General features: G+C 47.1%; 1 protein-coding gene across 2 annotated transcripts in view; it reads right to left on the bottom strand.

Annotated features, from left to right (window-relative positions):
• Positions 1–14,974: 14,974 nt before the first annotated feature.
• Positions 14,975–21,737, bottom strand: part of LOC138511692 (survival motor neuron protein-like) — a 643,682-nt gene continuing 636,919 nt past the window's right edge. The window contains exons 8-9 of one of the 2 annotated variants that reach the window (XM_069627523.1): positions 16,518–16,605; positions 14,975–15,843 (exon numbers count right to left, since the gene is read on the bottom strand). In XM_069627523.1, the coding sequence (XP_069483624.1) occupies positions 16,549–16,605 (57 nt within the window). In that variant the 3' untranslated portion in view covers positions 14,975–15,843; positions 16,518–16,548. The remainder of the gene's footprint in view (positions 15,844–16,517; positions 16,606–21,737) is intronic. The other variant, XM_069627524.1, reaches the window with a different exon arrangement.

Genomic DNA, 21,737 nt, shown 5'->3' with positions numbered 1-21,737 from the left:
CTGGCCATGTAGTGACCCCCATACAATTGCATATCTCCCCTCCACGTCCACCTTTGACCCAGTCAATTGGAAGCCGATGCACAAATGAATCACCGTTAACACCCCCTCCGTCGCTATTCTTTGCTGGCCCCAATTACGCGCAAATGTTTTGGTGACTTTTTGTGGCAGGAGTTTCTCGTAAAAGAAGGATGTCAATCCTATGTCCGTTAGCGTAAACTAGGATTTTCCTGGCTTTTATGGGGTTTGCCAGCCCTCTGATGTTCCAGGTTAGGAGTCTAATACCTAGGGTCATCCTGGGTGCTGCCATCTATGGTGTTTATCTACGTCTGTCTCAACCTTGTAGGCTTGTCCGGCACTTCAAGCACTTTATAATAGTCTGATTTTTAATACAAACAGTTATCCCTCGCCACCCCCAACTACCCCCCTTAAACTGAGGTACTGAATGCATTCATTGTAAGCACATTGTCTACACCATTGTTCTTCTCCCTACAGGCAACAGGCCCCCCAAGCCCCTCCCTCACCCTCGCCCACAACTGGACAGTGTAGACCCATTCTTTAACTTCAACTGTGGGTGGCTCTGTATGGTGGTTACCATAACGTTCAATTCAAACCGCTCTTAAGAGCCGCTGCGCTAATCTATGCTGGATCGGGAGACCTGCACATTGGGATTCCTACTCGGATTCCCCTGGATTGGTCAGATATTAGGCTGTGCCAGTGTGTCAGATCTGTTAGTGGGCAGGTGTCTCAAAAAAGTGTGCCCTCCCCAAGTACTGTTTATGTAACTTTTCCGGGAACAGCAGAGCGTAAGGTACTGATCTCATTCTAAGTGCCTTTTTGACCTGATCAAATGTGCAGTGGGCTGCTTGGAGTCTGCTGGAGAAGTCGGAGTATATGTAAATCTGCTCCGAGTCAAATGTTAGCGTGCCCTTTTTCACGAAAGAGACAAAGTATTGGGTCTCTGTCTCGATAGTTGAGTAGGCGCGCAATTATCGCTCGCGGTGGTGCACCAGGTTTTGGTGGGGGGCAAGAGATCTATGGGCTCTGCCAATAAGGAACTGCTGAGAAAAATTAGCTTCCGGGAGCATAGACTTATTTATTGCCTCCTCCAAATAGATCTCCATCGGTACATTTAAGGGTTTCTCAGCCATGCCCACCACCCTGTTACGGCGTGACCTGGAGTCTAAATCGTCACACTTTAATTTAACCAATTTCAGGCACTTCTTGATCTCTTCAATATCCTTGTTTTGTATGGTAGATGTGTCTTCTAGCACCCCTATTCTTGTCTCGGCCTTGGTGACCCTAGCATTTACTTTTTGCAGATCAGACTTTGAGGTTATATTGCTTCCAATGTTGTCCAGCCTGCTGTTAACCACTGCAAATCCAGCCTGTAGTGCTGTCAAGTAGGGGTCCATGTCCCTCTCCACCGGTGATGGGTTGCCCGGGGGGGCTCCGTTGTGAGGTCCCTGCCGAGCTAGCAAATGCGTCCATGGAACATCTCGTGTGTCCCTTGTTGCTCTACGTCATATCCTGGATTGACAATGCAGCACTATCCGTTCAAGTGCTAGCTCTGCCTAGTCGTGGGCCCACCACCTCATCCGGGACCCAGCGTTGTGCGACCGCTCCATTTCTGTGGGCGGTAGGTTCTCCGGACTGTCGGAGCAGCAACCCCCGTGAGACCGGTGTTAGTGTATGAGTATTGCTTGCCCGCCTCTATATGTTAAGTTGGAGTCCCTCCTTCGCTCAGGCCCCATGGAGGATGAGCCTGCCTTTATGTCAGTGATACCAGTGATCTCAGGAGCTCCGATCTGATCAGCACGTCACTGGGGATGTGATTGCCACTTACTTGATGCTCGCTGCATCAATTTCACATGACTGAAGTGGCAGGGAGGGCGTTGAGGAACTATGCCGTTTGTGCAGTGATTGGCAGATTATTGGAATTCTCAGGTACTTATCAATGTATGACTGCCCTAGGGATCTCACCTGGGTGTTGTTCCTTTGTCCCTCACTACTCGGGTCTTGTACTCTCCTGCTTCAGGCCACAATTGTAATTGCCATGTATTTTTGGTTACTGACGTCAACTTGTGGAGCGCTGTGCCCAGATCGCTGCATTGATGTGCCCAGTGGGCGTAGAGCGGGCTGCAGCATGTCAAGCCAAAGCGTTCTGCAGACCTTATTGGCTCCTGGGGTATAGGTGGACGCACACCTGCGGCAGGCCCCAAACTATTATGTTATGAGCGCGAGCGCACTTTTCATACAAGGAGTTGCGATTATTAAGTCACTCCGTCCCAGTTTGCAGGATTGTTTTTGCAGACATTGTCCCCAGCTCCCTGGGGGTTCCTACAGGTCACTCAAGTTGTTTTTTTTCAGCACGTATGTGGCTTGGAAGAACAAATTAGTATGCCTGCGGTGCACCGGAACAGCCCAGGCCAGTGCAGTACTCCAGAGACTCCCAGTGGTGACTGACACTCAATTCGACCAAATGCGGCGAAGGGAAGCAAGGCAGTTTGCCGCCCCTCGCAGGGCAACCGTGGCCTCAGCAGGCCTGCAGGGTAGCACAGTTGTGGGCGGTCATAGCTCTTATCGCTTGGGGCCTCTCCTAATCGCCAGTGAGGGCACGTACATTCTCCGATGGAGGTCCCGCTGTGTCTCTGCTTCCATCCTCCACTCCCTGCAGGACTCCATTCAAACTGGTTTGTGGGGCCCGGACCTATCTCACCACCTCAGCCTCTGGTCACCCTGCACCAGCACTTGAGGGGGGCTCAGGACGAGCTCCGAGGAGCAGGCTGGTTTTGGTGCGTGGAGCGCCCACAGGATATCCAGCTGCCTGCTACAACTTGGCCCCGTCGTGAACCTCCGAAGGCAGGGTTGTCTTCTCAGCTTCAGCTGCTTCCGCTCTGTCTGGCACTGATTCCCCTCCACCCCCGCACCTGGTTCTCCTCCAGGAGGGTACTCCACAGCTCCCACGTCATTTTCTTTTGTGATGTCTCCCCTCAGCTCCACCACTCCCCAACCGCCAATATGTCGACCAGCCCTCCGAGCAGGGGGCAAGTTTCGTATCTCAGCAGCTCCAAACCCCCACCCGTGCTGGGGCACCCTGCTCGCACTCAGCACGCACAGGGGATGGGCAGGGTGGGTGTTGCAACCACCGCCTGGATGTTCCGAGCGACGGTCAATCAGCAGGTCTATTGATGGATGGGCCAGCACCGGGTTTCCCACTTTCAATTCTTGTGCCTGTAACCTATACTGATTGTGTTTTCCTCCGCTTACACAACCAGAGCGTGCGGAACTGTCGGGTGCAACCTTGCATGCCAGATCTTGATGAAGGGCTCCGATCTGTGGATGGGGGCAGGGCAGGACGACCGTTACTCCGGATTCCTGCCTCGCTTGAGTACAGCACGTATTTTGTTCCGGACCCTCGTTCTCTGCAGCATGCCGCTTGGAACCGCTGCTTCGTGGCCCCAACGGTGCCCCAGACTTTCCGACACCTGAATCAGAACAAATATTCCGCTCAGGTCTCTCCGACCTGCAGGATTTTAATGACAGGATTTATGAACTCGCGCAGCACTGCTCTTAGGCAGCCATTTTAGTTGGCGCCCAACAGCACCCCCGAGTTTGAAGGATTTTGAAAGAAAGCAGGTAGTTCAATGGATTGTCCAACATGGAACTTGTACATGAACTTAGGTGAAAACCTAGGGTGTGTTCTTCGTACCAACTTGTCTTTGAGGATAACAAAGAAAGGGTCTTGCACAGACAAAGCTTGTAGATCACTGACTCTTCTAATGGAGGTGATGGCCACCTGAAAAGCTGTCTTGAATGTTAGGTGTTTAAGGCTGGATCTGTGCATCGGCCCAAAAGGGGACCTATGAGCTTTGAGAGTACTACATTGAGATCCCACCCTGGAGGTAGGTTGGAAATGGGAGGGGGTGACATCTCTTTACTCCCTCCATGAAAAGGGACTTTCCACCAGGACACCTTGTTTTGTTAAGTGGTGTACGTGGATAGAGCCACTAGGTTAACCTTGGCGTTGAATACTAGGCCAGAGTCTAGTAAGTGTAGAATGTAGTGAAGAATGTGTGATGGAGTATATTCTATCAGGTTTACATTTTTTGACTGCCACCATATCACACATCCCTTCCATTTGTTAAACAGTGTCTGGTGTTAGGTTTACATGCCTCCTTGAGGATTCCCATACATCTTTGAGGTCGTTTTAAATGACCAAACTCTGACTTCAGGAGCCAAGCTGCCAAGTTCATAGATTTGTGGATATGGGTGTAGTGTTTTCCCCCCGTGTTGGTTGAGCATATTGACTGGGCACAGAAGCTGGATTGTGTTGCACATCGCCAGTTTGAGCAGATGCAGAAACCAAGATCGTCTTAACCACATTGGAGCAACCAGGATTAGGGCATTGTGTGTTTTGGTTTGTGGCGAACAAGTCTAGAGGAGGATAGCCCCCGCGGAAAAAGATATTGTCTAAAAATCCACTGTTGAGTTGCCACTTGTGTTGTTCGTGTTGGGCATGTCTGCTAGAGAACTGAGTTCCCCTGGAATGTGTTGGGATACTAGGAACATGTTCCACTTAAGTGCCCACTTCCACATTTTCTGGGCTAGCCTGGACAGACTTGGAGAGTGCGTGCCTCCCTGCTTGTTTATGTAAAACATGGCAGTGGTGCGGTCTGTGAGGACTTGAACGGTTTAATATGTTAGATGTACGTGAAAGTCTTGTAGAGCTTCGAGTACTGCTAGTAGCTATAAAAGATTGATGTGATTTTGGGCTTTGATATGTGTCCAGAGGCCATGCACTGTGTGGTGGAGGTAATTAGGCTCCCCATCCGGAGAGTGGGGCGTCTGTTGAAATTATTGCTTGCACTGGAGGATTTTGAAAGGGTTTTCCTTTTAACAGATTTTCCTTTGTCCATGAGTGTAGAGCTTGAACTAGGGTTAGCAAAACAACTACATCGTCCCACTGACCGCTTGCCTGAGACCACCGTTTCGCTAACCACTCTTGCATTGGGCGCATGCGCAACCATGCGTGAGGAACTAGGTAAATGCATGAAGCCATCATCCCGAGCAAGCGCATTGCTTTGCGTACGGTTATTTGGCGACCAGCTATATATTGAGGTATTTGCAGCAGTACATTTTGTACTCTTGTTTGAAAGGAAGACAAGCGCCTCTTCTGTTTTTATGGTGGCTCGTAGGAACGGTTTGGTTTTGCTTGGAACAAGCATTGATTTTTTCTCGTCGATTAATAATCCCAATTGGAACAGAAGATTGATTGTCCTTTGGATATTTTGCTTGCAAATTTGAGGGGATTCCCCCGTTATCAGTCTGCCGTCCAGATAAGGGTACACTGGGATGGATTCTCTGCGTGAGTGCACCGCCACTACCTTTGTGAATACCCTTAGAACCGAGGCTATACCAAAGGGTTGCACTTTGAATTGGTAGTGTTGATTCATTATTTTGAAGCACAGGAATTTTCTGTGCGCTGGGAACATTGAAATATGAAAGTATGCATCTTTCATGCCCAAAGTTGCCATGTAGTTCCCGTTTTAGTAGTGGGATTATTCTTGTAGCATAGTCATGGGAAATTGCTGAGGCTTGACATGTGTTCGCAGGGCTTACCACTAGGACAGGGCGCATTGTGAGGTCTTTCTTTGGCACAAGGAAGTACATTGACCCTGGTTTACCTGGTTTGCCGGGACGATTTCTATGGCGTCGTTTAGTAACAGTGCTTTGACCTCTTACAGCACAGTGCGCTGTAAGGGAACCTGGAGTGGGTGGTCATTACTTTAGTGGGGTGGAGCCTCTGGAGAAGGATCTCCCTCTTCTCGACCTTCTGTGGCCCCTTTGAAAATGTTGTTGGGAGGATTGCCCCTGCGAGGAACCCCAAGATGAAGTATGCCTGCCCTGATTGTAGTTGGAAGACCGTTGGGAGTTTTGGCCTCTAAAACGGCATTTACTAAATGCACCTCTCTGCACAAAAGGTTTGTGAGTTGTCCCAGGGATTTGAGGGTGTCGTACTCCTCTTAAGCACTTTCCAGTGCGTCCTCAACGGCGTTCCCGAATAAGGCGTTAGGCTCAATTTGCATATTTAAAAGAGTGGCTTGGGTTTCCAGCTTGAAACCCGATTACATAGCCATGTATGGCATTTAATGAGGGTGCCCTCAGCTACTATTCGGCCTCCATTGTCTGCTGCGACCAGATTATTTTTCAGGATGCAGCTTGACACCCGTTTACCTTCAGCTGTTTTTAAAAGCTGTGTTTTTAGGGGCTCCGGGGCAGAGTCCATTTGTTGTGAGATCTCGTCACACTTGTGGCAATTATAACTTGCCAGGAGCGTAGTGTTGTTGGCTATCCTTACTTGGTAAGCAGCCGAGTAAGCTACTTACCTGCCAGTGTGCAAATCTGTTTGCTCTCCTTGTCAGGAGGGGCAGAAGCTAAAAGGTGTGCCAGCTCTTTTCCTTGTAGCGGTCAGCATGACAGAGTCGGGCTTTAGCTGCCCCCTGATGTACAATGGGGGTGACAGGGCTGGTCTAAACATTTTCTCAATGTGAGGGCTGACTGCCTTTGTCAGGTTGGCGGTAAGCAAAGAAGACTGAATGCGCCTTTGGATCGATTGGAGCAGTGGAATGAACAGTGCTGCAGATCTCTTATCCCAGAGGATGTCCTCTGCAAAATCTTTGTAGACTTGAACCTCCTGGCTATCGATTTTGAAATGTTCTGCAGCTTTTAAAAGATTATACTGCAGCTGGTTATTCACAGGGGAATCAGCCACAGGTTGGCCAATGTGGTCTGGAGATTGAATGATGTATAAATCATTACAATATTGCTCTGTATCCTCCATGTCTCCTTGGTCTGCTATCGAGCCAGGGTCCTGCAAACCTGTAGTGTCAAATTAGGATAGGTCATCAGATGCGTTTTGATAGGTAGAGGTACTAGGCTGTGTCACATCTAGGCGGCTGCTTATTAGCTACTTCGCCTTGAGGGAGACCCTGGAGATTGGTAAGTTTATCAGGGTGTTGATCAAAAAAGTTAACAAAGCTAGACATTCTCATATTTACTCTGTCAAACTGAGTGTTCTGTATCCTTTGAAACTGGTGATTTTGAAAGGGGCGTCAAAGATTTGGAGCTTTTCAATGTTTTGGATTTGAGGAGTGTGTCTGGGACATTTTTAATAAGGATCCCATTTTTGAATTAGCAAGGGCCGTTGACATGTCTTGACGCAGTCGCCAGTACCCGAGGACTTGTCTGATTTGCTTGCAGTGTCGGAAACAGACTTCAGCGTCTGTTTTAGGGGCCTGTCATGTGGGGAACGAGAAGCCCAGAGGACAGGGATTTTTCAGACCTTCCCTTCGACACAGCGTGTGGCTTTTTGGTCGACAAGTCAACTGTCGGCCATGGGGGTGCGTTTAGTGTGTCGTGCAGTGTGTGTGCTTGAGCCGCCGGGTGTAGTCTCTGTATCCAAACCGCTGGCCTGCCTGTTGGAGTCAGGGGCTCGCACACAGGAATCAGTCGGGTCCAGATTGCCCTTGGCGTTGCTTAGGACGCTGATGCTGCCATCGCTGGAGGCTCCCTCAACATCCATGGCTGCCTCTACCTGAATCGCGTGGTGGGCCCGGCGTTTTGTCTTTCGGTCCTTTAGTGTCTTGGGCCAAAACAGTTTACAAGACTCACACTTTTTTGGAATGGAGCCTAGGAAGGCAGAGATTACACACCCAGTGTGAATCCTTCCAGGGAAACTTCATATTACAGGAAGGACAATATTTAAAGGGTGTTTTCCATAGTATGGAAAGATGGCAGCTCGGCGATCTAAAAAGAATAGGGAAATGGGCATTCTCTAAATGAGATGAATTAGGACCTCCCACCTCACTCTCCCTACTGTGCAGGGATGAGGCCCGTTGGGGCCTAGATAGGCCACAGACAACATTCGTCGAGACGGGTGAGTCGCTGTTGAATGGTCTTGCCCTCGAAAGCCATCGCCGGAGATCTTGTGGTGTGTGGTGATCGAAAAGATAGGAAGAAAGTCTAAACTTAAATTTCGTATAAGTAATGGCGTTAGCCAGAAGAAGGAACTCTGCAACGTTTGTCCGACTATGATGGCAGAAAAACACAATCTGAGGGATCTCGCTGCGTGAAGGACAATGGGTACAGGAGACGTCACTAAGGATAGTATTACTGGCACGCCCTGTCGACATCCCTTTGAGTTTCAAAAACAAAAAATGTAATACTCTGCGAATACTAATAGATGTCGGCCTATGAATAGCATGTGATGTAAGGAGATCCACAAGCCTCAGATATATGATTGTTTATTTGTATAGCTCCTATACACAATGTGTTTCAAAGCACTTCAAGGAGGGAGGGAAAATGGGGAAATCGTTACATTCTTACAGATCCTTGAAACAAAATCAGAATGTGAGAATACCCATCATATCATAACCGATAGTACAAGTGCACGGCACAATAAGGGAGAGGAAGGAAAAAAAACAGACAATACTAGCAGTAACATTACTATGCCTGACGACAATTGTTGCAGTGCAAGTGTGACAAGAGGAGGGGAGGTGTGAGGAAGGGGAGGGAAGAGAAGAAGAGAGGAACAAAACAAGTGACTATCTTAAAGGGACAACGACTGATCAAGGTAGTGCTGGGAGGTAGGAGGAGAAGACAAGGAGGGGAAGGGGGGACAGACCAGCTGCTGTCAAGATCAAGGGACAATGATAAGTGCTAAAATAGTTGAAAGGTGAAGGGGGAGGGCGAAGATGGCTAACAAACTGACTCAGGGGGCCAGGAGGGGAACACACAGGCACACAGGGGCCAGTGGGTGCACACAGGGGCCAGTGGGCGCACACAGCGGGACACAGGGGCCAGTGGGCGCACGCAGAGGGACACAGGGGCCAGTGGGCGCACACAGAGGGACACAGGGGCCAGTGGGCGCACACAGGGACACAGGGGCCAGTGGGCGCACACAGAGGGACACAGGGGCCAGTGGGCTCACACAGAGGGACACGGGCCAGTGGGCTGACACAGCAGCTTGCGGCATACCGTGGTGGACAGGTATAGACAGGGCCTTTGTTGTGGGCCTTGTTTGGATGGGCTACAATACTCACCGTAATCTTATTTCTGATGCTTGTATCTGCTTATATTCACATGCTATGCACAGGCCGACAGGCTGTCTGTGAGGATCTGTACTGTTTGGCCTGACAGATGCACTTGAAAAGCGTATAGGGCTTTTAGCACTTATAGTAGCTCGAAGAGGTTTATGTGATTATGGGCTGTGATCTTGGTCCACAGGCCATGCGCTGTTTGGTGAAGGTAATTAACTCCCCACACAGTGAGAGATGCATCTGTTGTGACAATCGCTTGCACTGTATGTTTGTAAAAAGGTTTTCCTAACAGATTTTCCTTTGTCCACCAGCGTAGTGCTTGAAGTAGTTAGCGAAACCACCACTAGATCGTCCCACTGACCGCTTGCCTGAGACCACGGTTTCGCTAACCATTCTTGCAATGGCCGCCTGCCCAACCGTGCGTACAGAACCAGGTAAATGCATGAGGCCGCCATCATCCCGAGCAAGCACATAGATTTGCGTACGGTTATTTAGTAACCGGCTCAATACTGAGGTATTTGCAGCAGAACGTTTTACACTCGTTTGACAGAACGACAAGACCCTCTTCTGTCTTTATGACAGCTCCTCAGAACTGGTTGGTTTTGCTTGGAATGAGACTTGTTTTTTTCTAATTGATTACAAATCCCAATTGGAACAGAAGATTGATTGTTCTTTGGGTATTTTGCTTGCAAACCTGGGTGGATTACCCTGTTATCAGCCAGTCGTCCAGATAAGGGTACACTGGGATTGATTCTCTGCTTTGGCCGGCATGGCGGGCCCAGCGTTTAGTTTTTCGGTACTTTAAAGTTTTGGCCTAAACAGTTTACAAACTTGCACCGCTTTCCGGCGTGGTCCCTCGGGAGGCAAAGGTTACACACTCAGTGTGAATCCTTCCAGGGAAACTTCCTGTTACAGGAAAAACAGAATTTAAAAGGAGTATTTTCCGGAAAGTATAAAGATGGCAGCCTGGCGGAATACAAGGAAGTATAGGGGAATATAGATTCTCTAAGTGAGATGGAATATGAACCTCCCCCCCCACTCTCCACACTGTAAATGGCTGAGGCCCGTTGGGGCCTAGCTAGGCCCCAAACCAAGTTAGTCAAGACAGGCGTCACTGTCGACGACAGATGGTCTTGCCCTCGAAAGCTGTTGCCGAGGATCTTGCGGTGTATGGTTGACGAAAGGACAGAATACCAACTTCAAATGTTATCAGCCAAGTACTCTGATGTGTCCGACTACGATGGCGGAAAAAAACAATCTGAGCGACCTCGACGCGTGAAGGACCATGGGTACAATGGACATCACACTGGGGATGTTTGGGAGAATTCTCAGAAATGTGCTCATTCCCTCCACCTTAGAGACCCCCAGCGACTTTGCTGGATTTTGAGGACTTGATTTTTTTAACCTGGAGAGAGACCCTTTTTCCCACTTATGTATTTTAATGTGATTTTGTACAGTGTTTCTTTTGGTTGTGGAGTCAGACAATCTCCATAGGCATCATCTTTTACATTGGGTCACAGCACCTTCAGTGCAGTGGCTCAGGGAAGTCTCAGATTTCCCAAAGTTTTAAATACCTTCTCTTGGATAAACTACTCTTTCCAAGAGCAGTAACGTAAAATTGACTACTTACATTTGTAACTTTCTAGACCCAGCACTTCGACCTAAAAACCCTCTGCCTCACCTACAAAGCCGTCAACCATCTAGCCCCCCCACCTTATCAATAAATTCACCATGAAACCCTCCATCAGAACCACGAGATCCTCCAATACCTTATGTCTTCCAGTACCTAGATTTACCTCTAAAAAGCCAGAGGCTCGAGCTTCACTGTCCTCGCCTCCCAACTTTGGAACGCCCTGCCACTGATTATTAAGTCATCCAAATCCTTCCAGTCATTCAGGAAATTTGCCATTAGGTGGCTTCTGACAAAAAGTCAACCTTCAAGTTAGACTTAGCTACTGTACATATTGCACATGTTTCATTTTAACATTACTGGTTGCTATCACCTCCACTGTCTGTATATTCTTTATATAACTGTTGTTCAACTATCACTGTTTATTACCATGTACTGTGCCTTGTAACTTGTACAAAGCGCCCTTTTACTCCAGAGTCCGGAGCGCTATAGAAATAAAATAAACAAACAAACACACTATCTTACAATAGGGTGATGGAGGGGTTACACCTAGTACCCCTTTTGTCTACCTTCTCATGTAACAGTTACTCTTTCCTCACTGAATGGCCGGTGGCAGTGGTTTTGGTTTAACTACCATGGTGTGCATTTACCACGGGCTCCGTTTGCAGCTGCAGTAAAGCACCCAAGGGTGCCATTTTTGTCAAAATGGCCCCGGTCGTCTTTTTTCACCATTTCTTTGTGGAAAGGTCCTTCTTGAGATTTACTCTGCGTGCCAAACCAGGTTTGGTCCCATTGATCACTTTGCCTTTGGTGTGATTCATGAGTGAAGCCCGCCTCTGGCTCCAGGGTGTCTGTGGTAGGCAGGAAGTGAGGGAGGTGCCTGAAACTCCCTGTGCTTAGTCTTCTAGGAAACCCAAGTGCAATCTGTGGTGATTGGCCGGCTGACTATCCCGCAAGGACAGCCACCCTGCTGGGTGACTGACAGCTAGGCTGGAATGAATGGGAGAGAACTGAATAAAAGGGAAGGCTTTTGGCTTAGAAGGCAGAGTCGACCACTGGACGAAGGAACTGAAGAAGAACTTTAAGAGTCGCCTGCTGCAACTGCTGGACCGTTGGTTTGCCCAGCGAAGCCCTGCTGCAGTGCCGAAACACCAAGTTTGCATCAACAGAGAAGCCCCTGCAACTTCTCCCCTTGAGTTGGTGGGACCAATCAACTACAAAGTAAGCCACCTGGACATCCATCTCAGAGCTGGTTGAATTTCCACAGAGTTGCAGCTGGAAACCATATAGCCAGGGAGAGGAACACCACATGTGTGCGTTGCTTTTAAGCTGGCCAAGAGCACCAGGAAGATCCTCCGGAATCCCATGAAGCAGGACTGACCGTGCCTGAGCCCCCTCAACAGAGTTTTCCCCCACCACCCTGCTGGTCGCCTGTGTGTGCTTGAGCCCCCCCCCCTTCTCACCCCCTGTATCCCTGTGTTGTCCCCCACAACCCCTCTGGTTATACCTACCCTGCCCATGCATTACCTGTTGTCGCCACCCGTTAATACGGGGTTGGCGTTCATGTTTTATGCCACCATTCGTTGACCATTTGCATTACATGTTGTTGCCACCATTTAAGATGGGGTTGGCGCCCATGTTTTATGCCACTATTCTTTGACCAGTTGCATTACCTTGTTGTTGCCACCCTTTAAGATTGGGTTAGCGCCCATATTCTATGCCACCACTCTTTGCATTAGCTGGTGTTGCCACCCTTTAAGATGGGGTTGGCGCACATGTTTTATGCCACTATTCTTTGACCATTTGCATTACCTTGTTGTTGCCACCCTTTAAGATGGGGTTAGCGCCCATATTCTATGCCACCACTCTTTGCATTAGCTGGTGTTGCCACCCTTTAAGATGGGGTTGGCACCCATGTTTTATGCCACTATTCATTTGACCATTTGCATTACCTTGTTGCCACCCTTCAAGATGGGGTTGGCGCTCATGTTTCATGCCACTATTTTGACCATTTGCATTACCTTGTTGTTGCCACCCTTCAAGATGGGGTAGGCGCACATGTTTTATGCCACTATTCCTGGACCATTTGCATTACCTTGTTGTTGCCACCCTTTAAAATGGGGTTGGCGCTAATGTTTCATGCCACCATTCTTTGTCCATTTGCATTACCTTGTTGCCACCCTTCAAGATGGGGTAGGCGCTCATGTTTTATGCCACCAATTCTGGTCCATATGCTTTACCTGTTGCCACCCTTTTAAGATAGGGTTGGCGCTCATGTTTTATGCCACCAATTCTTGACCATATGCTTTACCTGTTGCCACCCTTTTAAGATGGGGTTGGCGCTCATGTTTTATGCCACCTAGTATGACCACATGCATTACCTTGTTGCTGCCACCCTTTAAGATGGGGTTGGCGCTCATGTTTTATACCACCAATTGTGACTATATGCATTACATGTTGTTGCCACCCTTTAAGTTGGGTTTGATCTCATGTTTTTGCTACCAATCTAACCACATGCACTTATGTAACCAAGCAAGTATTCTTAACAGTGCCACGATGCCCGGGGGCAGTTGTGTGCTTTACAAATGCAAATAAATAAATATAAGAGTGCGGAACAAGTCCATCTCGACAGCCAAGAACCGCAGTGGTGCTATTTGCGGTAGACGCGAGGAGCTGAAACACTGAACAGCCCCTGAAAGCGAAGTTTGCCGGTTGCGAGTTTTGACAGGCCCAGTGCATTGCAGCAGTCTCCCGATTTCCTCCCTCGTCCCTATGACTGAGACCCAGGAACAATGATGCCTGCAGAGCTGCACAGGAAAAGGAGTCATCTGCTGCATCTTTTCTTCATTTTAAAAGGTACTGTACAAAGTCTGAGAGAACTTACCTCTTGCTGTAGAGTTGCTTGCATCTTCTACCACTCACAAGTCAAATCAGCTTGTGGCCCTACATCGGATTCTTCTTTTCTTCAAATACTTCTAAAACATTGTGCAAATACTTTTCCATTTACCTACCAGAGGTGCTCAATCCTATATAAGACTTTTGCCCATTGACTTTGGCCTAGCCTAGTGTACTGAATGACTCTTTCTGGGGGGAACCAAAAGTATTTGACTGCTTAATATTTGTGTCCTGGCCTCTTGTAGGTTCCAAATAATCTTTTCCTTTTGACTTATTACCATATGATTGCAAATACAACAGTGATATATTAATGTCCCCAGCACCCTAGCAATTGTAGTCACCTGATGGTGTAGGTAGTGTCTGTGGGCCATCCCAAAAGGTTATCTGAGAGATATTAAGAGTGTGTATTTCATGAAGTGTATTTGGGTGTTATTATATTGCTCTCTTCTGAAGAAGGCTTATTCCAACTGATTGATAAATTGTTTATTCAAGAAACCTTCTGTGTAAGAGTTTATTTGAATACTTGTAACTGTAAATCTCTGTGTAACTCCACAACAGCTCACATTGACCCCTCTCGAGATAAGCCTGGCTGCTCAACACGCTACCGAAACTGTGAAGTACAAGCTTGGACTACACGTATAGGAAACCCACCCTTGGGTATGAGTTGTTTGTAATGTTCCCAGAGGGTACTGCATACAAACTTTGCCTAACAGGATACACAAGTGTCACGCCCTGTCGGCGTCCCTTTTCGAGTTTCAAAAACAAACAAATGTAATACTCTGCGGCTACCACTAGATGTCAGCCTATGCATAGCATGTGATCTAAGCAGACCTACAAGCCTCAGAAATATATCTATCATGTATGTAGGCCTATACAAGTAATCATGGTGACCTCCACAGCACATTTTGAGTGGTGTGTCAGCATGCAAAACGTGGTTAAGGAAACTATAATTACTTATAATAAAGGCCCAGTATACATATGTTGGTACTAGCAAAGATTGTAAACCATAATCTTGTCATTTCAAATTGCAAAGCATCATCCAAAGAATCACAATACTTGAACACATTACAAATTCAATTTGCCTGCCATAGGTATAATTGCACTATCTAAAAAAGGCGAGGGGGAAGCTGGTAATGGAACTTTCTAGGTGTCCGGCTCGAGAACGCATTGTACTGTGATGGCCTGTCCATCAAAAAATAAAAAAGAAGCCAGATCAGCACATCAATCTCCCACAAGTGTAAGGCAAGTAATATGCAGAAACTTTCAATGCACTCAATACACAAACCAACTCATTCCAAAACAGCATACGAAAAGTCATTCTAATTTCTTTCAAATAAATGAAGCCAAGATGTTATACGTTCATTGCAGTTTTAATGTGTTCAGGCTTTAAAAATAACTTCCAATAGTCCCTTCATACCACCTAAGGAAACTTTTTTTGATGATTTACTATAAGCGATTTAAAAAAGGCACCTAAAACACTCAAAGAATTTGCCATTTATAGTTTCCTTACAAAAAGGTATATGTTTATTCAATGTTTATCCAAGTTTAAAAAAGGAAATAAAATGAATAATTTGTATTGACTCCAAACATTACTAAATTAATCGGGCATCTTTCCCAGAGACCCTCCTCCACATCGTCTGCTTTGCACAGAATGTTCATTAGTTTCTGGTAACTATGTGGATACATTTAATTTCTGGCTGTCATCCAGCATGTCGCATGCATCTGCACAAATATTCGCTCCAAAACAAATCAGCAATTGTCCAACACAGGCCCTACAATGAGGTACAGTACGGTACGGTAATACACAGTATCTTGTAAAAATACAATTGAAGCTCTTTATCATTTGAAGTTAGGGCTGAATGTAAGTCTAACAAAACACTATTACGAGACATTGCCAAACAAATGTGAACCTTTAACACTGCATCCTCTGAATATTTCTGTGGACCTTCTTAGCAAATCCATTGAGGTTTCCAACGATGCCACAACATTAGAAGATTACCAAGAATTGGTCATTTATTTTTTTCTTTATCCTGGTCACATGTGTCTCAAGTTTCAGGATACTCTAACGAGTTATGGACCAAGATCAATATACTGCCACTAAAACTGATTTAGCAATCAATCTGTTGGCTGCCACCTAGTCTGTCTTCTTAGAAAAATGAAGTCTTCAGTCACATCAGTCACAGCACAAGTTACATTCCCTCTCCTTGGGAGAGATGTTACCTGTATTTCCAAGAAAAAGAATGACAAAACAATGAAATGTACATTTAGGCTCACATTGACAATCAAAATGACATCACTTCAAACATGACCAGAAATCACTCATAGGTGGTTGGCAAGAGATTTCACCTCCACTTTATGTTTATTCCTTGAAAAACAAACTACTTACGACTGGGCTGTGTGGCACATTTTGGTATTATCAACAGGTGGGGTCCTAAAGCCACAACTGCAGGCTTTCAAACGAGGTGGCAAGAAACAAACAGAACTAGAGACCATCTGCTTTCCTGTATGCAAATTTAACACCATTTGTTTTAAAAAATACATCCCCAACGGATGCGTGGAAATTACACTGAAAAATGTCAAACTCTTTCTGGTAGAAAATAACCAAGTTGTCAGTAATTATTCGATTCTCAAGGGTCAGACCACACTTATCTCCAGAGCACTTCACCATCATCAATTATTACCATATGACATTTGGTATTCAATTTCACAGAAATCTGAAAAGAATTCTGCAGGGTCACCTTTCTCAATACACTAACCTAATTGGTATTTCTAAAACACAAAAATCCCTTTTCTTTGCAAGGCAACCATTGTGCCTGGATTGGATGCAAGCGTGAACTGACCATATACAATTTTCCACCTTCAACATTTAATTAAAAATATAAAATAATACTCACAATTGTCTAGAAAATTTACTCATGGTGGTAATTATTTATGATGGGACGGTCTCGTCAAAGCAGCTTCCATCCGGCTCTGTTTTAGACCCTGTTTAACATAAGGAATGTGGTTTCATTAACTGTTTAATACATAGTGACTGATTATAACAAACCACATTTTTAACCACCATATGCCTCCTGTAATTCTTTAGGATCCGAATTAGACTCAAGATCGCGGACACAGGTTATTGCCCATTTCAGTCCAAGGATGTTCTTGAGTCTCTTAATAACTAACATCATCAATCATGCCACAAGGCAATTGCAGGAATTAAACAATTTGCGTTTGTATAATGTCACTTGTGCCTTAGCCTGCCACCCAATTCTAAGACTATTTTCCATATTACCCAAATCCCTTGAAATATTGGTAACTCCTATCTTGTATTTACACACAAACACACCAAGTTAATTGTTTCCACGACATCTTCACAGCCATCTCTCGTCCAGACTAAACACGTTTCATTCCTTGAACCTGCACGAGTAATGTTTCTCCTGGTAGCTGGCCTCTGCACTGTCTAGAGCCAGGGTCGCCAACCCGTAGATCACGAGCTACTGGTAGCTCGCCTGTGGCTCTGCAGTAGCTTGCTGGCATAAGACACCAAAATAAGCGCTCTGTTTATTTTGGTGTCCGAGGTCCTTGGGCCTCTTCACCTGCAACCCACTCACACCTCTCCCCGCAAAGTCAATATTCAAAAACTGCACAGTGAGCGGAGCAGATTGGCCTAAAGGACTGCAAATAAGACGAGCAAATGGGAAATGGGGGTTGTGGCGATTGCCATCAAGAGGTGCAAATGATGGCCAATTAGAAAGGGGAGGGGTGCATACATCTGCATGCCATGTGAAGCAAAGCTGGGGTGGTGATTGTTTAATTCTCACTGTTTCTTTAGATTTGTTTAGGTTAGCGTTACTTTGCATGCTGGTAATTGCATGCTTTCATTCAGGAAGTGGAAAAAATAAAGCTACAACTGCAATCGGTGTGTGTGTGTGTATATATATGGGATGCATTACTCACCGTAATCGTATTTCTGATGCTTGTATCTGCTTAGATTCACATGCTGTGCATAGGCCGACATCTAGTGGAAGCTGCAGAGTATTACAGTTTGTTTTTCGAAACTCGAAAATGGGCGTCGACACAGGGCGTGCCAGTAATACTATCCCTTGTGTGACGTCCCCTGTACCCATGATCCCTCGCGCGTCTAGGACCCTCAGATTGTATTTTTTCTGACATGAGGTAGCATATGGAGTAGCGTGAGTACAGATGATCCTAGAAGATAGATAAGACTACAAGCAACCATGCGCCTTCTCTCAGAGAGGAGGAAGGGTGGGTCGCATGTGAATCTAAGCAGATACAAGCATCAGAAATACGATTACGGTGAGTAATGTATCCCTTCTGAGGCTTGTGGAATCTGCTTAGATCACATGCTGTGCATAGATTAACGAGCAGTGTTAGAAGGAGGTGGGATTTGAGAAGGGTCATGAGCAAATAAATGTTTTAGAACCACTTGTCCCACTTGAGTATCTGTCTTGGAATGGGTGTCAATGCAGTAGTGCTGAGTAAAAGTGTGAATAGAGCTCCAAGTAGCTGCTTTGCAAATGGTGTCAAGGGGAACATTTGCAATGAAAGCCAGAGTGACCCCAATGCCTCTTGTCGAGTGGGCTCTGGGCGTAAAAGTCAAAGTTTTGTCAGAAAGAGAGTAACACAACTGGATACAGTTGACAATCCACCTGGAGATGGCACTCTTAGAGACGCGATCTCCCTCCTAGCCTGTGGCTACGGAGACAAACGGTTGATCTGTTTTCCTGAGCGGTCTGGTCTTGTTTACGTAGTAAAGGACCGCCCTATGCACATCTAGGGTGTGTAGTTTAACCTCAGCCAAGCTTTGTGGGTTTTGGAAGAAAGCAGGAAGCTCGATGGACTGGTTTACATGGAATTTGGAAATAAACGTAGGTGAGAACCTAGGGTGTGTCGGTAAAACCAGCTTATCCTTATGCACAGTAAAGAAAGGATCCTGCACTGACAGAGCCTGAATTTCACTGACCCTTCTTATGGATGTAATGGCTACTAAGAAGGCAGTCTTATAGGTCAGGTGTTTGAGACTCGTCTTATGCATGGGCCTCGAATGGGGGGGCCCATGCGTTTAGATAGCACCACGTTCAGGTCCCATCCTGGTGGTGGGTTAGAAATCGGAGGGTGAAGTCTCTTTACTCCTTCCATGCAGGCCTTAACTACTGGTACTTTCCATCACAACACCTTGTTATGGGAAGTGGTGTATGCTGACAGGGCTGCCATGTGTACCTTCAGTGAGTTAAAAACCAGCCCCGCATCCAGCAGGTGGAGCATGTAAGTAACAATAGTGGAAGGAGTGCAATCAACTGGGTTGATTTGTTTACTCTGGCACCAGATTACGAATATCTTCCATTTGACAAAGTAGCAGTGCCTCGTGTTGGGCTTCCTAGCCTCTTTTAGGATGTCCATACACCTCTGTGGTAATTTGAGATGTCCAAACTCTATGACCTCAGGAGCCATGCTGCCAGGTTCATTGAGTTGGGTTGAGGGTGCACTGTTTGACCTTGGTGCTGGGACAATAGGTTGTACCAGCTCGGAAGTCTGATGGGTTCGCACACCGCCAGTCTGCGTAGGTGTGGGAACCATGGTTGTCTCGCCCACATGGGAGCAACCAGGACGAGCGCCATCGATTCTCTGTTCATCTTGTTGACCACCTTCCTGATTAGAGGAGTTGGTTGAAAAGCGTACGCAAACATCCCTGACCAGTTCATCCACAGGGCGTTCCCCTGGGAGTCTGGTTGGGGGAACCTGGATGCGAATCCTGGGCATCGTCTATTTTCGCTTGTGGCGAATAGGTCTATATTGGGGAAACCCCACTGAGAGAAGATGTCTTCTACAACTTCTCTGTGTAGACACCACTCGTGTTCCTCTGGGAGGGGGGTCTCTGCTCAGAGCATCCGCTAGGGAATTGAGATCCCCTGGAACATGTTGTGATGACAGGAAGACGTTCCGTCCGAGTGCCCATATCCAGATTTTCTGGGCAAGCCTGGACAGATTTGGCGAGCGAGTCCCTCCTTGTTTGTTCAGGTAGAACATGGCTGTAGTGCTGTCAGTCTGGATTTGCACTGACCGGTTTAAAAGGTAGGGTTCGAAAGCTTGAAATGCTCTGAATACTGCCAGAAGCTCTAGAAGGTTGATGTGATTCTTGGCCACTGCGTGAGACCAGAGACCCTGAGCTGTGTGGTGGAGATGGTGAGCTCCCCACCCCGTCAGGCATGCATCGGTTGTGACTACCGCCTGTATTTCTGGATCGTAAAAGGGTTTCCCCTTGGATAGATTGTCTCTTGTCCACCAGTGGAGGCTTTGTACCAGTGTTGGCGAAACGACCACTAGATCGTCCCACTGACCACTTGCCCGAGACCACTGTTTCGCCAACCATTCCTGCATGGGACGCATGCGCAGGCGCGCATGGGGGACCAGGTAAATACATGACGCCATCATGCCCAGCAAACGCATTGCTTTGCGTACCGTTATCTGGCGACCGGACTGGTATTGCGGAATTTGCAGCAGTATATTCCAAATTCTTTCCTCTGAAGGAAAGGTCAACCCCTCTTGAGTGTCTAGGATAGCTCCTAAGAATTGTTTGGATGTGCTTGGCACTAGACTTGACTTTTTATCGTTTATTGAGAAGCCCAATTCGAAGAGGAGGTCAATAGTTCTTTCAATGTTTGTTCTGCAAATTACTGGGGTTTCCCCCGTGATGAGCCAGTCGTCCAGGTAAGGGTACACCGGGATTGCCTCCCTGCGTAGGTGTGCTGTCGTCACCGCTAGTACCTTGGTGAATACCCTTGGAGCCGAAGCTATCCCGAAGGGCAGTACCTTGAACTGGTAGTGCAGACTGTCCACCTTGAAGCGCAAGTATTTTCTGTGCGCTGGGAACATGAAAATATGAAAATAGGCATCTTTCATGTCCAATGTTGCCATGTAATCCCCTTTTTTAGGAGGGGGATTACCTCTTGGAGAGTTGTCATGCAAAACTTTTGGGGCTTGACATACTTGTTGGCAGGCCGTAAATCCAACACTAGGCGCATTGTCAAATTTTTTTTGGCACAAGGAAGTAAGTTGAATAAATACCCTTGTTTACCTGGTGTCCCGGGACGAGTTCCATCGCGTCCTTTGCTAGCAGATTGACAATCTCTTCTAGGAGGATCTTCTGGTGTTCCAAAGAATGTATTTTTTGTCGTGGAGGATGATCTCGGGGACGCTCTAGTATTCTATACAGTACCCCTCGGATACTGTTGACAGCACCCATCTGTCTGATGTGATCCCTTCCCAAGCTTGGGTGAAGTTGGAAATGCGTCCCCCTACTGGGGTTGCGTGAGAAGGGACCCTGAACAGAGCGTCACTGTTTCGGTGGAGGCATGCCGCCTCCTTTACTGGGGCTGCCTCTACCTCTACCACGCCCTCTCTTATTCCCCTTGCCGTAACCCTGGGTAGACTGCTGGTTATTATTGTTCCACTGTGTACCCTGCCCCTGGGAATAGTTAGAACCTCTTTGGGAATTTTGGCCGCGTGGGCGACGAAAATTGCCATTCCCTCTCTGATTAGGGGGTTTAGTGGTTAGCTGGCCTAGGGATTTGAGTGTTTCATACTCGTCCTTAGCATTCTTTAGTGCGTCCTCGACCGCCTTACCAAACAGATCCGGCTCCACCGGTTTGTCCAATAGTGACGCTTGTGTTTCAGCTTTGAAACCAGACTGGCATAGCCAAGCACGTCTCTTAATAACAGTTCCTTCTGCTATTAATCTGCCTGCGTTATCCGCGGCATCAAAGGTTGCCTTTAAAATGCAACCGGACACGGCTCTTCCCTCCGCTGAAACTCGTGCCAATTGGCTCTTTAAGGGTTCTGGTGCGGAGTCTATGAGTGCCGCAACCTCTTCCCACTGATGACAGTTGTAGCTGGCCAACAGGGTGGTGGAGTTGGCAATCCTTGCCTGGTAGGCGGAAGTGGAGGCCACTTTCCTGCCTAACCCGTACAGTCTTTTGCTCTCCTTGTCGGGAGGAGCCTCGGACGATGAGGGTGTTCCAGCCCTCTTACGGGTGTTAGTAACAACCAGAGAGTCCAGCTTCAGATGCCCTCATATATAGTGGGTCTGATTGGGCCACCTTGAAAAGTTT

Source organism: Ambystoma mexicanum, chromosome 6p (genome assembly GCF_040938575.1).
Source record: "Ambystoma mexicanum isolate Mex_15411 chromosome 6p, UKY_AmexF1_1, whole genome shotgun sequence".
NCBI classification, from domain to species: domain Eukaryota; kingdom Metazoa; phylum Chordata; class Amphibia; order Caudata; family Ambystomatidae; genus Ambystoma; species Ambystoma mexicanum.
This window is presented reverse-complemented; position numbering and strand designations above follow the sequence as displayed.